Here is a 14,066-nt window from a genome sequence, read left to right on the forward strand (position 1 = left end):
TGCCCTTCCCTGTCTTTGGTAGGCGATTCCTGTCTCTTCCTAGCAATCCTTCTTGGAAACATCTTGTGGTTGAAGAAGCAAAATCCCTGCTGGTGACACCATCTGTACAGCCATGCATTCATCTTCAGGATGCATCTGTTCCTGCCTAGGCCTTTCCTTAATAGACTTAGATGTTAAATATATTGTATTTTATATATTATGTAAAGATGCTACAAAAGCAATTGATTAATAGTAATTTAAACAGAAAAAAACACAAAATACTCAATCTACTCATTATCCCCAAATTATGGTCTAATAATTTTGTAGTATCTAAAACAAAATGTATACAAACACTCAGAATAGTCCAACTTCTTAACATGAAGTGCTAAATTTCTCTATGACATTATCAAAAGAACTTTAATTTAACCTATACAATTATTGATTTGGTTAAACAATAGAAATCCATTTTTCTCCCTTTAAATTGACAATTAAAATGTACTAAGGACTGTAATTTTACCTTTGCATATATATATTCAAAACTATATATATAGTTTTGCCTTGGACACACACACACACACACACACACACACACACACACACAGCTTCAAGTAAAACTAATAGCTGTGAAATAAGTGAACATGGAATGTTTAAGCACACACACACACACACACACACACACACACACACACACACACACACACACACAGCTTCAAGTAAAACTAATAGCTGTGAAATAAGTGGACATGGAATGTTTAAGCAACCGCTGCATACCTGTCCTTGTCAAAGGGCTGTCATGAAAATGAATTCACTCTTTATAGTACATTTGTTTCTTTGACAGTCCCTAGTGACAGTTTGTATGAAATGTCTGGCCACGTGGAAAATCCAGGTCTTTTGACAGATATGTTATTATACATTATAAGGTATAACAAAATAGTTGAAAGTTTTACTTTGTTAAATCCGTAAAAGGAAATGCATATGATTTGAACCAAACAGTTCACTGTTGCATTAAAATCTGTCTCTTTACTGTGCTTTCTTCCATGTGGCTGCTCTGAAGAACAGTCGCATTAAATACAGACACGGGCCATCCCTACATTTTTCATTGTTTGCATATTGCTGAGACAATTTGGAAAAAATATTCAGAATGTTTTTACTTTTTGTATTGATTATTTCTCTGGATAAGAGCTTTAACTCAGGCTGACCTTAAGCTATAAGTTTTTTCTTTCCAGTTGGGTAAGACATACCTGTCTTTGCATATACAGGCAAATAGTATATTCCAGTAGTTTTTCTTAGCCACAGAAAAAGAACTCTCAGGGTCTGATCAAATGTTTATTTATTTATCAATGGGGATATATCAGGTCCCAAACAACAGATTCATTATGTCTCTTTGTAACTTAAATTACCTTACAAAACAGAAGAGAACAGCAAAACAACTAAAATGCAACAAGTTCATATGCATTCTCACTTAATTTTCGGAGAGTTTTTTTTCCCTAGGCAGATTTCTCTATTTTGTTTTCCCCTTATATTTTATTTACAAGAAGAAACTGCAGAATATGACCAGTAGGCAGTATATTTACTTTTACATTCAATTATTTTACTTATATTTTACTTTTACATTCGATTATTTAATTGCCTAGTGCTATTAGAATTTAAAGGAGTTTGCTTAGGCCTAGGTTCCTAACAAACAAGCAAAACATATCTGTGGTCTCTCTGTCTATCTCTCTGTGCCTCTTTCTCTGTTTCATCTCTCTGGGCTTCTTTACACATGCAGGGAGGCTGCTCTGATGTGCTGTAATTACAGCGCATTGGAGCAGACTCAATTAATCAAGTCTCCTGGAGTGTGGTAATTGCCGCACTACAGCAGACTCCAGTGTCACGTGTATCAGTGTCCCCGCACTGAAAAATGGCTTTGGGGAGCTTTGAATTAAAGCTCATTCGATGAGCTTTAGTTCAAAGTGCCCTGCCCTCACTTTTCGGCATGGAGACGCTGATACACGTGATGCTCTGGGTGCTTTTAATTAGCACGGCTCTCAGAGCTGTGCTAATTAAAGCATGCTCCCACCCCACCTCGCAGAGCACATCTATAAATGTCCTCTGTCTCTGTCTGTGTGTCTCTGTCTGTATCCCTCTCACAATTCACATTTAAAATAAAAGAAAGAAAGATAGCTGTCCCCACCACATTGTAGTATCTATAGAACCAGAATTGGCTTTCAGTCCTGTCTAAATTAGTTTCAGTTATAAAGTTTCCAAAAAATTATTTAAAATTCACTTGATTCTCTTCCTTTTCTTTTTCTTTCCTTTCCTTATTTGCTTTCACCATTTCAAATACTCCTACTCATCCATCCATTATCATTTCTTTCATTGGTTTTGATTTGTCTGACACTGTTCTTCATCAGTGCAGTCGCTGCATGTTTTAACATGGGATACCTGTTATTTTCATTATTTAGTCCCAACCCCTATGTCTCCCTCTTCGAAATCAGTGAGCACTCCCAGTGAAGCTGGCAGCCAGGACTCAGGAGATCTGGGACCAGTAGGAAGGTAAGACAACATCTGTATAATGTTCAAAGAATGTTTCTTCTAGTTGCATCATGCTTTTATTTTTAGTTATTTAAACAAATACATTTTAGACTTTTCATCTCCATTTCTTACTACATCATATACCATGTGTTACCATGTAAAAAAGGATGATGATATATATCAAGTAACATTATGGAACAGGGGTGATCTTAAATTATAGTCAATAGAAACTAATAAGCAGAAATCAGGTCTGTGTGTAAAGGAATTTTTAGAAGTCTGTCTGCTCCATATGGAAATGTGATTAGGGACACACAAAAGTGGCTGTTCCTGTAAATGCTTGCTTACACAAGTAATCCTTATACATTAAAATAGTCCCACTAAACTCATGTTGGCTGCAATATTAAATGTGTATACTGATCAATCTGAGATTTTGATAATAGAATTCTTCATAATACTTGTAAGCAAAAGTGAGGGAGAGGGAGATAGGGTTTGGGAATAGATTATTTAGAAACTTCTTGGAACATCTGGGGCACTTCAGAAATTCTTCTCTCTGCGAACTATGGATATCAAAGAGCTGTGGGTAGAATGAGTCAGGCAGGTCTACCAGGGTTTCTAATGAAATCTACTCAACCCTACATGTGGGCATGCACTCCAGAGGCTGTGGAGTTCATTAAGTAAGGGAACTATGAGCATGTATGGCAAGGAAGTTACAAACCTGGGAATGAAAGTAGTCCCAAAGTCATAGAAAGAGACAGTTGATACTAATCTGTCAGAACCCCATGTATATTAACAGGAATGGCAAGTACTTGCAAGGAACACGCAGGCTGCTATTCACAATGACATTCTTTTCTATAAAATGTATTTTGGCAATGGCAGTTTGGGTTTCAATATATAATGTCACACAACTCCCTCAGGATCATTTGAACTTTTTTTCAGCTGCTTCAGGCAATCCATACAGAATATGGCAGACGCTAGAAGATAATGCAGTTCCGAATTTATCTCATTAAAACGGAATTGGCATCCTTGTTCATGGTGTGACCTGCCTGGTGCCACCCATTTCACTAGTAAAGTAACAGCTATAATCTCACCCTCAGTGGGTTTCAGGATCCAGTGGATCCCAATCTGCTTATAGGGTGACTGCTTGAACACAAGAAGTACAAGAAAATACTTTCTAAAACACATACTGAGATTGAAAGAGATACTTTAGTGGTTGACGTCCATAAGGTAAATGGTTCCCCTACAGGATGCTTTCATTTAAATAAACATGCATTGGTGCTAATATTAGTTAATGGGCTAGTGCAGATGGATTAAGAAATTTATTTTACCTTCTTCCTTTGAGTTTTAAAATGGTATAGTCCAGTGGGAGGAAACGATGAAAAAAACAGTTAAATATTAAAAAATAGATGATAAAATGGAAGGGAATGGTGAAAAAATAAAATATTTACCACTAAACATGATAAAATTTGGGAAATAGTGAAAATATTGTAAAGGGGGAAGCGTTAAAACCAATAAAAGTTGCCTATTAACAATGGTGAGATTAGGAAAAAATTGTAAGAAAATGGTAAAAATTTTACTGTTATAAACTGTAGAGTTGATGAAGTAATTTGTTTTTACCAATAAAAATAGTAAAGTTGGGAAACAGTAAAAAGGTAAAAGTTAAAACATAGGAATTTCAGGGAAAAATTGATGAGAAAAATGGAGAAAGATAGAAATGTTAAAATTGGTAAAGGATAGGTAGTTAGGAACAAATAGTTTTTTGTAAGAAATTAGTAAAACAAATTACTGCAGTGGTTAAAAACCCAATATATTTGGCAAAATAAAAATGGCAAAGTAAGTAAAGTGGGTTAAAAAAGCTGAAGTTGGGGGAAAATGGTAAAACAGTCAAGATGGGGGGAAATTAATAAAGACTGGTAAATATGGTAAACCTGTAAAGTTAGAGAAAAAGAAAAAAAACAGTAATAAAAGTCAGGGAAAACAGTGAAAATGGGAAAGTCAGTAAAAAAAGTAAAGCTGCAGGGAAAAGGGTAAAAAAAATAGAAAAGCAGGGTAAAATAGTAGAAAACAGTAAAAAATTGGTGAGGTCAGAGAAAAATTATAAAAACAATAAAATATGGTAAAAGTGATAAAACAGTAATATGGTAAAACAAGATTGGAAAAATTGGTAAAATGTTGGTGAAATTGGCAGGCAGGAGCAAAACATCAGTTAAGTTAGTGAAAAATGGCAAAAATAGCCCATTCATTGAAGAATGGACAAGTGAGTGATTCCTAGGTCTCTAAATGCTGGAAGCTGTAAAGTAAGAGGGGCAGGGGACAGATCAGTCTAGATAGGCCTCACATAATTACGGTTCCCCTGTGACACAGCAAATACTGGACCTCTGTCGGCATAGCATTTCTTATGTTACATTTTGATGAACCTAGTGAGAAAAGAATAGTGAATATCGGATACCTGTGGACTTGGGTGTTTTGTATTATTAGTCTGAAGAATATGAATTCACACTGATTTATTGTGTATGTTGGGGACTTACCGACAGTTGATGCAATGTGTTGGGAACCTCGTAAGTCATCTTTTAAAACGTATAAAACTCCAGCATGTTCTCAGCGTACATCAGGTGTCCATTTGTTTGCTGACTTTTCTGGGGATTTATTTGTGACTGTGTCTTTTATACACAACATTTGTCTGTGTGCATCTTGAACATTGGAATTTCTTTGAACCATATATGGAATTTCCAATCCCAAATGGGCTCTTCCAAGGTTGCAGCTTCATTTTTTTTATTCAGTTATCTGCACATGGCCTAGTTATCATGGCCATGTCAAGGTAAACTGTTATTTTCCTTTCCATTACAATATGCATCTACTGTTTACCTAAGACAGGGGTGGGCAAAATGTGGCCTGCGGGTCAGATGCAGCCCACCAGGCCATTCTATCCAGCCTGCAGGGCCCCTAAAAAATTTAGAAAATTTATATTTATCTGCCTCTGGCTGCCTGTCATGCAGCCCTCAATGGCTTGCAGAAACTCAGTAAACGGCCCTCCACCCGAAATAATTGCCTGCCCCTGACTTAAGAGAAGTGGTTTCTCTCCCCTATGTGTTTATTTCTCACTTATGATCCTTGCTCTTTGCATATTATGAGTCCAGGCAGCAATATTCCTATTTCATCAATAATGAAGAACATGGTAACAGAAACTATTCCCAGTGTTCTGGGCACCTTGGCTGCAGTTATCCTGGCCACTATGTGCAACTGGCTACTTCAATGTGGAGCTTTTATCTGTTATTAAATAACAGCACAAAAAAAATCCTCTGTGTGTGTTATTTCCCACTGTCTATAATATGGAAAATAATTGATCTTTTTATGACTGGATTAATTAATTCTGCGAATATCATTTCCACATAAATGAAAATTTCATGTCAGAATTTTAAATAGTAATTCTTATTTGACTAAATTTACCATTCAAGACAGAGCATTCACGTATCCTGAGACAAGATAAGCTTACTGAAATAATTTAGACGACTTTAATGTGTAACATTTTCTTGTATGTAGAAAGCTTTGTGGGGTCAGGCCCTATTCAAATTAAGTTAGAAATATTTAATGTGAGTTATTGTAGGAATGACTTTGACACATAGCAATAAGTAGATATATAGCATAAAGAAAAATGGAGTTTTAGAAAAGATTTGCTAGTACTATTCATGTGCTGCAGTACAGCTATAATTTTTCATGCATTTTAGTCGCTATAAAATCCAAGCTGGTTTGTGCTCTCCTTCTTTGCTGTATTTTATCCATAATGTATTCTGCAGTGAGTTGCAGAATACAGTACTTGGAGCACTTGTGGGTAAAAGATTGCTGTAGTAAAATTTTCATTTTATATTGTGTGTTCTTCTGACTATATGTAACTATAGAATAACAATCAGCCATTTGCAACTGTGAATTACAGTATCAACTCTTTCTGCTTTTGGCACATTTTTTTATTCATTGTATCAGTCGCATAGCAGTTGCTGTGACCTCCGGAAGACCTATCGGATTGTATTCCATAGCACACAGCAGAGGTTGTCAGATTAGATTAGATTCTACATATTTAGCTTTAAAAATATGGGAATTGTTTTTTAACACATTACCCTGCTCCAAAATTTTTGCCCTATTGCCTTTTGGAATTCGTGTGTGTGCTCCTCACCTGTGGTTTTCAAATACTTGCATGCTTCCATCTGTCTTGGATCCTTGATTATCTTTTTTTCCAGCTGGGGTGATTTTCTTTCCCTGTTTGTCTCAAACTGATTCAGTCAGTAGAGGCCATAGTTCTAAAACATCCTAAAATTTTATCCACTCTCGTGTGCTTAGTTATTATGTGTTTTACTTTTTAATACAATGTCTGAAGCTTTCTGTTAAATGAGCTTTACATTGCAGCATGTTTTGCTTCACAGAGATGGGGTGGGCAGGGAAAGAGATACAAAGCATTTGGCTGCCCTATGAATCAAAGCACATTGCTGAAATAATTTTTTCTGAACACTTTGCCTTTTTGTTGGTTTTATTTTTAGTTTCTCTGATCATCAGCTATGTCACAAAAGGTTTGTCCAATGAAAAAAGGTGTTCTTAGCATATTTTCCTAAGATTTTGTTTGCTCCTCTTTTTCCCAGTTCCGGTTGCCACAGCCTTTAAGCCCTGTGCTGTGCACTACTTACATACTTTACATTAAATCGCTGTAGCTTCCAGTTTTGGTGACTCAGCTTTTATTTGCCTTGCTTTATTTTTTAAACAGGTCCTTATTTAGTGGAGTGACATAACAGCTTGACAAGTTAAACAAAGAGTCAGGGGTGACTGGTGCCTCCTGAGTCTGGCGGGGGCACAATTTGTGGGTGGGCCATTCCTATACTTCTGTGTTGTGGCTTAGTGCCCCACTCCCCAACATGCCGCTGGCCTGCGCAGCAAAAAACTGCCCCATCCTGCGCGGTGCTGAGTCAGGCCAATCTTGGGGGGTCATGTGCCCCCCCCATGACCCTCCTCCCAGTCAACTGTGCAAAGGGTATTAGAGTAGTGTGCTCCTTCAAAAGAGTCTGCTCTGTGTAGCCAAACATGAGAGAAGAGCAGGAAAAAGAGAGGTACTCTGTCTCCATTTTAGTAATACTAGGAGGATAGTTTGTTTTAGTAAGCTGCCTTTTTTTATTTGTGGCTGCATATTACCTCTCTCCCTTTTAGGTACAGTAAAGGTCTTTCAGGAGACAATTATAAAATACATTTCTGTAAGATCTGTTAAAGCACTACAACCAATAATCCCTCTTAAGGGTTTGGTTACAGCGTTATTAGGATGTTTGACCAGTTATGAGTAGGGATGTCCTTTTGCCATTGCTAATCATTTTCAAACTCATCATTTCATGGTAGTACAGATTGCACAGAAGAAAAGGTATTCTTAAAATGCTAGTATGAAAAGCAGACTTGTTATTGCTCTGGGAGCAGCAGCAATCATAGTGAGTGAGAGCAGATTTTTCTTGATTTTTGTTTTTTGTTTAAATCACATTTTCTGTAAGAAATATCTTCTAAATAGCTGCTTTACTTATGGATTTTGTAAATAATCTGAACTCAATGAAAATCAAAAATAAACTACCAGAAAAGTATTTATCCTTTAGGAAGGCTCCAAGGATAGAATAGTCTCAATAAGGTCCATAAAGACTTCAGACTCAGGACAAATCTTTGGAGTCTGGTTTTGCTTGTTGCCAGGTACCCAAGAATATAACTGGCTGATAGCTGATATTACACTATTCAGTTTCTGATCCTCTCTTTTCTGCTCAGCCTCCTTTTCCTGTTTATGCAGCCGAGTTCTGGTGGAGGCATCATGGTGAATGGAAACAAGCCAGGTAGGGTAGAAGGCAAGGCTTATTCAGGTTATTTTGGCTGTAAGCTTGACAGACATCCTTACCATTTTGAATGCTGCATTCCCTGAACCCCTATCTTCATCAGAAAAATAAAATAGGATGATTGCAGCATTTCTCTCAGACCCAGAAACATTGCCATGTGAGGGTGTGTGTAGATGAAATGGGGGCCCTAAATTAAAGAGGTGGGTTTTAAAAAAACACTGCTTCAGTTTAGGGCCATTTAAACTCCCATGTCATGCACACACCCCACTGACTTACCTGCCTCTCCACCAGGGAGGAGACGATGAGCTGCTGGTGGGTAGAGTGGTCCCTGGGCTGCCAGGGGGGCTGGTGCTTCCCTCCGCGGCAGTGGTGCGCCCCCCCACAGGCATCCAGCTTGGGCAGTCCCAGGTGGCACTGCAGCCATGGAGGAAAGCACCGGGCCTCCGTGCAGCTCAGGCAGGTAGCCTCCAGGGGTGGGAGGGGGTGGAAGATCAGGCTTGCCATTTTTCTCGGGCAGAGCCTGCTTTCCCGGGCTGCTGTCAGGCTGCCTGCTGTCAGGCTTCCTGCAGAGCTGTGGAGTTGCACAGAGCTTGGTGCTTTGTTCTGCAGCTGTAGGGGCAGCAAACTAAAACTCGCTGGAGGAGTTTTAGTTTCCTGCACCCCAAGTCATTTAAGGTTCATTATGCCACCAAATTTCCTACAGCGGCTGGAATTAATGTGCAGTACACTGCCGAGGCGTGCAAACACCAACACCATTAAAGCAGTGCAAAAGCATTACCCTGCTTTAAAGTGTCATGCACACATGCCCCTCGTTTCATCTACATGCGGCCTGAGGTACCAGGCAAGCACTTGAGTGCTTCATTATATAGAGTCTGCGCTGAGCTGCATGGTAGGAGACAAAGATGATGGGCTACCAAACATAAAAGACTTTGGTACCCTCATGGCACAGTGGATGACCAAACACGATTTTTTTATGAGACCAGACTACTGTGTCTCCCTGTCCATGGGCTTATACATTAGGGCTGTGTGAAGCTTCGGTGCCTGATTCAGTTCGGGAGAGATTTGGCCCAATTCAGTGGCTGAATCTCTGAATCCTAATCAAATCAGAGGACCCTCTGAATCAAATCAGAACCCTCTGAATCAATTCAGAGAGATTCGGAAAGATTCGGCAATTTGGACATAGAGACAGCTTTAAATGTTTTTACTACATACCTCTAGGTAGCAGGGGCTCGTGAATGTTGCAATGTGGGGGTGCATGCAGTGTCCCACAGAAGCGCGAGGGGCTCCCCAGCACGCTCAGCAGAAGACCCGGAGATGGACCAGAAGCTCTTCCAGTTCATTTCTGGGTTTGCTGGGGAGTGCACAGAGTGTGCCTCCCTGGCTCGGCAACTGGTGCTTCCTGGGTCTGGGGGGGCCCCCCAGCACGCTCCCCAGTGGACCCGGAAGTGGACCGGAAGTACTTCCAGTGCACTTCTGGGTTCACCGCCGAGCACGTGGGGTCCCCCCCATTCCTGTGAGATGCTCCATGTGCCCCGGCATGGCAGTGATAGTGAGCTACCTGCTACCTCAAGGTAGGTAGAAAAAACTTTTAAAGCTGTGTCTATGTTTGAATCACTGATTCTTCGAATCAGCATCAAATCTTCAGTTTGGATTCAGCCGAATTGAAATGGGGACAATGAGCTGAATCAACTAATCGAATCGCGGTCCCCAGTTTGGGCCAAATCCAAATCGAATAGGGCCTGTTTTGCACAACCCTTTTATACATAATACAGAGTGGTTTGGGCCATGCAGTGTTTGGAACAGGACTGCACACAAAATTAAGTATGCACTGGTTTGTAAAAAGAAACTATCCCATCCAATCTAAATTGTGTAATTTAGATTTACTGTGAGGAATTTGCATTATCTCCTGAAATAGCTGGTCACACTGATCTGAACATATACTCAGGGGCCAACTTCTTCACAAGGTCCTTGAGGAGACCAGTGAAGCAAAATTCAACACAAACCATCTGTATGTACTAGCTGGTACATGCCTCTCATTTAGCCCTCACGATAGGTATGTTTGGCCAGGTCTCCATCTTATTTACTTGGGGTTGTACTTTCTCATTTCTTACTATTCAAACTATTCTCATTTCTTACTATCCAAACTATTCAACCTCCTGTTTAGCTACCTTGCACTTTGCTTGGGCAGCTTCCAACTTGGCTTCTTATAAAGACTCTTAAAATTTTAAACTCTTAAAGGAATGGGTGGATTGGGCCTAACCATGACATTTCCAAAACAGGCTGCAGATAGGTGAGGATATGAAACATGGTCTACCAGCTTCAAGAAGTGGCTGTGACACATGTAAACCAGAGGGATTTATGACAAAGTGAAACATCCATTTTATCACAGAAATTGCCAATAGACCTTTGTCAAATCTGAGAGTGTGATATATCATCCATCCAGCAGACCTTCCCCTGTTACAATGAGATGGTTCCCTCTGGTTTTGGCACTGGGACCCCTAGATTATATAAGGGATTATACTGATCCCCAGTCTTAGCATCTCTTTTACCTCCTTAGACCTTTTGAAGAATTCTTTCAAGGTCTTGATAGGATTTCTAAGAGGGCTTGATCTCTGCTTCAGAACTCATCTGTTATCACAAGAGAGGTCACAAGAGAGGTCTGTCCTGGCACCAAGGAGAATACATCCTTGTAGTTTTCAAGAAATTACCCTTTTGCTTTAGTGAACATAAAGTGAACTCCCACCAAACTAGGGAACCTGGCCTGCCTACTCATATTGTGTCTGGTCCTTCTACAAATGCATAAGATGCAAGGAGGAGGTATGTTTTTAGTAGTCTCTTTCCTTTTGTTAGTATCTTTATAGGGACAGCAGAATCTGTCTGTGTGTATAAACATACACAAACATGCATAATATACATGTCTATATATATGTATATAAGCACACAAAAAACATACATGCATGGATATATACACTTATGTGTCTATTATGTTTTAATGTGTAAGTGTTGGCACTGGATTTATGACCCAGATACTTTGTTGTGGGTGGACCCAGACCCTCAGGCCAACCATGACCTCTCTACTCACTAACAGGTGAATTTTATTGATACACAGTGATAGCAGATAAAAATAATGCAAACAAGTGTATATCTACCAGTCTCAGAGTTGTCATCAGAGGGAAGGTATGTCTAGCCAGTACGCAAGCTTTACTCTGAGGTTCTCTCTTGAATATCAGATGTCAGCAGCCTGAAGGTCAGAGGCTGAGGCCCACCCCTCCCCCAGTAGGGTGGGTGAGACAGGCTGGTGTTTTGCCCTCTATCCGTGGTGGCCGTGGGTTCCCCTCTCAGGGACCCTTTGCTGCTCTGAAATCCCTCCTTTAGTATCTTTTTCCCTCTGTGATGACTCTTCATCTTTGGGCATTGCTGATTGGTCTCTCTGTGGTTGGCATACTGTGCATATTCTGTCCTGCCAGCATATTCCTTTGTTTCACAAACCCATCACATGTACACATCTTAATTTGGTACTTTCTGGGTCTTCTTCTAATTTGGTTCGTTCCCTAAAACCAGAAATTCCAAGGGCTCTGCAGCTGCTCACTGAGACCCTGCCAACTCAGCCAAGTCCCTTATCTCATATTATGGAACAGTCTGGTACATGCCTTCAATTTCCCAGCCTATTTGTCTGCTTGCTGCTTGCTTGTATCAGACACAGTGAACCTTGAAGGCACAAACAGGCTTAAATCAATTAACCCTTGCCATTGCCCTGGACCATTGTTCTAATGCATATCTACTTTACCTACAAGCCAGTCCCCAGAAGCAAACATCTAAATACCATTTTCTAGCCATCATAAGTAGCCCTAAAGTTCTGAAGCATCACCATACCAGTATTCTTTTTCCTCATAAATATTAGCAGACACCCTAGGGAATGTGTGTGGCAGTTGCTTGCAAGTCTTTACATCTGACCTAGAAAGCAAAGAATATTTTTCAATGTTTGCTTGTTATAGAGTCAGAATATTTTATATTAATTAGAGTCATTTGTAAGACTTTTAGTGTGTGAGCCTGAGGCATCATTAAGGATTTTCATGCTTTCATTCCTGAAGGAGAGTTCAGTCCTCCATTTCTTTGATTATTTTTCTCATTAGTAAGATTCTCCATGCTGTAAACTGGAAGGGAAAATAAGGTTGCCCAGGATACTTTATAAAATGTCTTAGAAATCTGAGCACTGGTAGCATCCAGTATAATAATATAAAGTATTAAGTGCACTTAACCCATCTAGTTATAAATGCATCTGCACTTTATTGAGCTCAAAATGTTTAGCAAGAAAAAACAGACAGTAATTTATATCATGGAAATAAATCACTTTTTACTAAAATAAAACAGGGCACAAGAAATTACAACACATTTTAATTAAACCATGGCAATATTGCACCTTTTAAATGGATGCAACTTCTGTGTGTGGACAAATTTTATTTTTCTGCTACTGTATAGCCAAAGGACCAAGAAACCCCTCAATGTTAATTACATGCTTATTCTGAGAATAATTAGAACTTGTCAGGAATTTTCCCACAAAATATTTTCTCACAAAATTATTTTAGTTTTGAGAAACTGAAGCTTCCATCTTCTAAGACTCCTGATTTGGAATGTGTTTGCTTTTTTTTTTTTTAAACTAATGTAAAAACATAAGATATTAACATTTCAGAATTGAACGTGAAATTTTTTCACTTCAAAGTGGCTTTTTGTCAATTTTTAGTTCATTTATACAAAAATAGTTTCAAAATGTTAAGATAAAATAAAATGTTTCTGTTCATCCAATCCATTCTTTTCAAATTATCTGTGTATGAAAATTGTCAAGATTTTGACCATTTTCCCCATTTCAGGACGGGAAAATTAAAAATTTAAAAAACTTGCAGAATGAACTCTCATTTATCTTCCATCTGTAGTAAAAAAAAAAAAAAAAAGGGCGAGATCCTGCTTACTTCACACAAAAAGTCCCTTTCCTGCAAAATTGGTAATAATGGGTGCATCTACATGTGAAATTAATGTGATATGATAAAATTCAGCACAGTTGGTGCTAGGGGAAACTACTTCCAGGCACAACCTCTGCACATGTGCCGTGGACCACGGCACTATGTGCTGGGGTGGATTAGCAGTGGGCTGCCAGGGAGCCTGGGGGTCAGCCCTGGGCTCTCGGTGGCAGCATTGGACAGCAGAAAGGCTGGCTGGGGCATGAGGGTACTAAAGTGCATGGTAGGCAGCAGGCAGCCCCCCTACTTTAGCACCCTCATGCCCCAGCCAGCCTCTGTCTCTGTACTACCCTACATAGGAGTTAATTAATTTACTGCACCCTAATACCAGTGCATGTGTAGATTGTGGCGCTTTCCTGTGAAGTTAATTAGACGTACCCACATGTCTATGGCATCTAAGAATGACCAAGAAAAAGGGATCTCAGTGTTAAAGCAAGGCAATGGTGATCTTGAACAAGATCCCTGTTTTTTAATAGCAGCAATCCAGTCAAACCTGCTCTGAAAAATTTCCTGACTTGTAACATTCAGTTCTGTAAACTGGAGATTTGTCAATTTCTTATTTAGTTTAATAATGCCTGCCTGCAGCAGACACCAACCTGAATATTAACTGTTTTACCCTCCTTGAAGGCTCTCGTGTATTCTTTTCTTTCTGTTTTGTAATGTCTAGTTAAAATACCAGTATAATATACTTTTACAATACCTTACCAAAGGCCATTTT

General features: G+C 39.3%; 1 protein-coding gene across 4 annotated transcripts in view; it reads left to right on the forward strand.

Moving 5' to 3' along the window:
* The window catches only part of DYNC1I1 (dynein cytoplasmic 1 intermediate chain 1), a 365,136-nt gene that overhangs the window by 49,550 nt on the left and 301,520 nt on the right, over positions 1-14,066 (forward strand). For 2 of the 4 annotated variants that reach the window (XM_019508454.1, XM_019508456.1), the window contains exon 4: positions 2,373-2,514. In XM_019508454.1, coding sequence (XP_019363999.1) covers positions 2,373-2,514 — 142 coding nt within the window. The remainder of the gene's footprint in view (positions 1-2,372; positions 2,515-14,066) is intronic. The other 2 variants (XM_019508455.1, XM_019508457.1) reach the window with 1 other exon arrangement.

Source organism: Gavialis gangeticus, unplaced genomic scaffold (genome assembly GCF_001723915.1).
Source record: "Gavialis gangeticus isolate Ggan-Ray unplaced genomic scaffold, GavGan_comp1, whole genome shotgun sequence".
NCBI lineage: Eukaryota > Metazoa > Chordata > Crocodylia > Gavialidae > Gavialis > Gavialis gangeticus.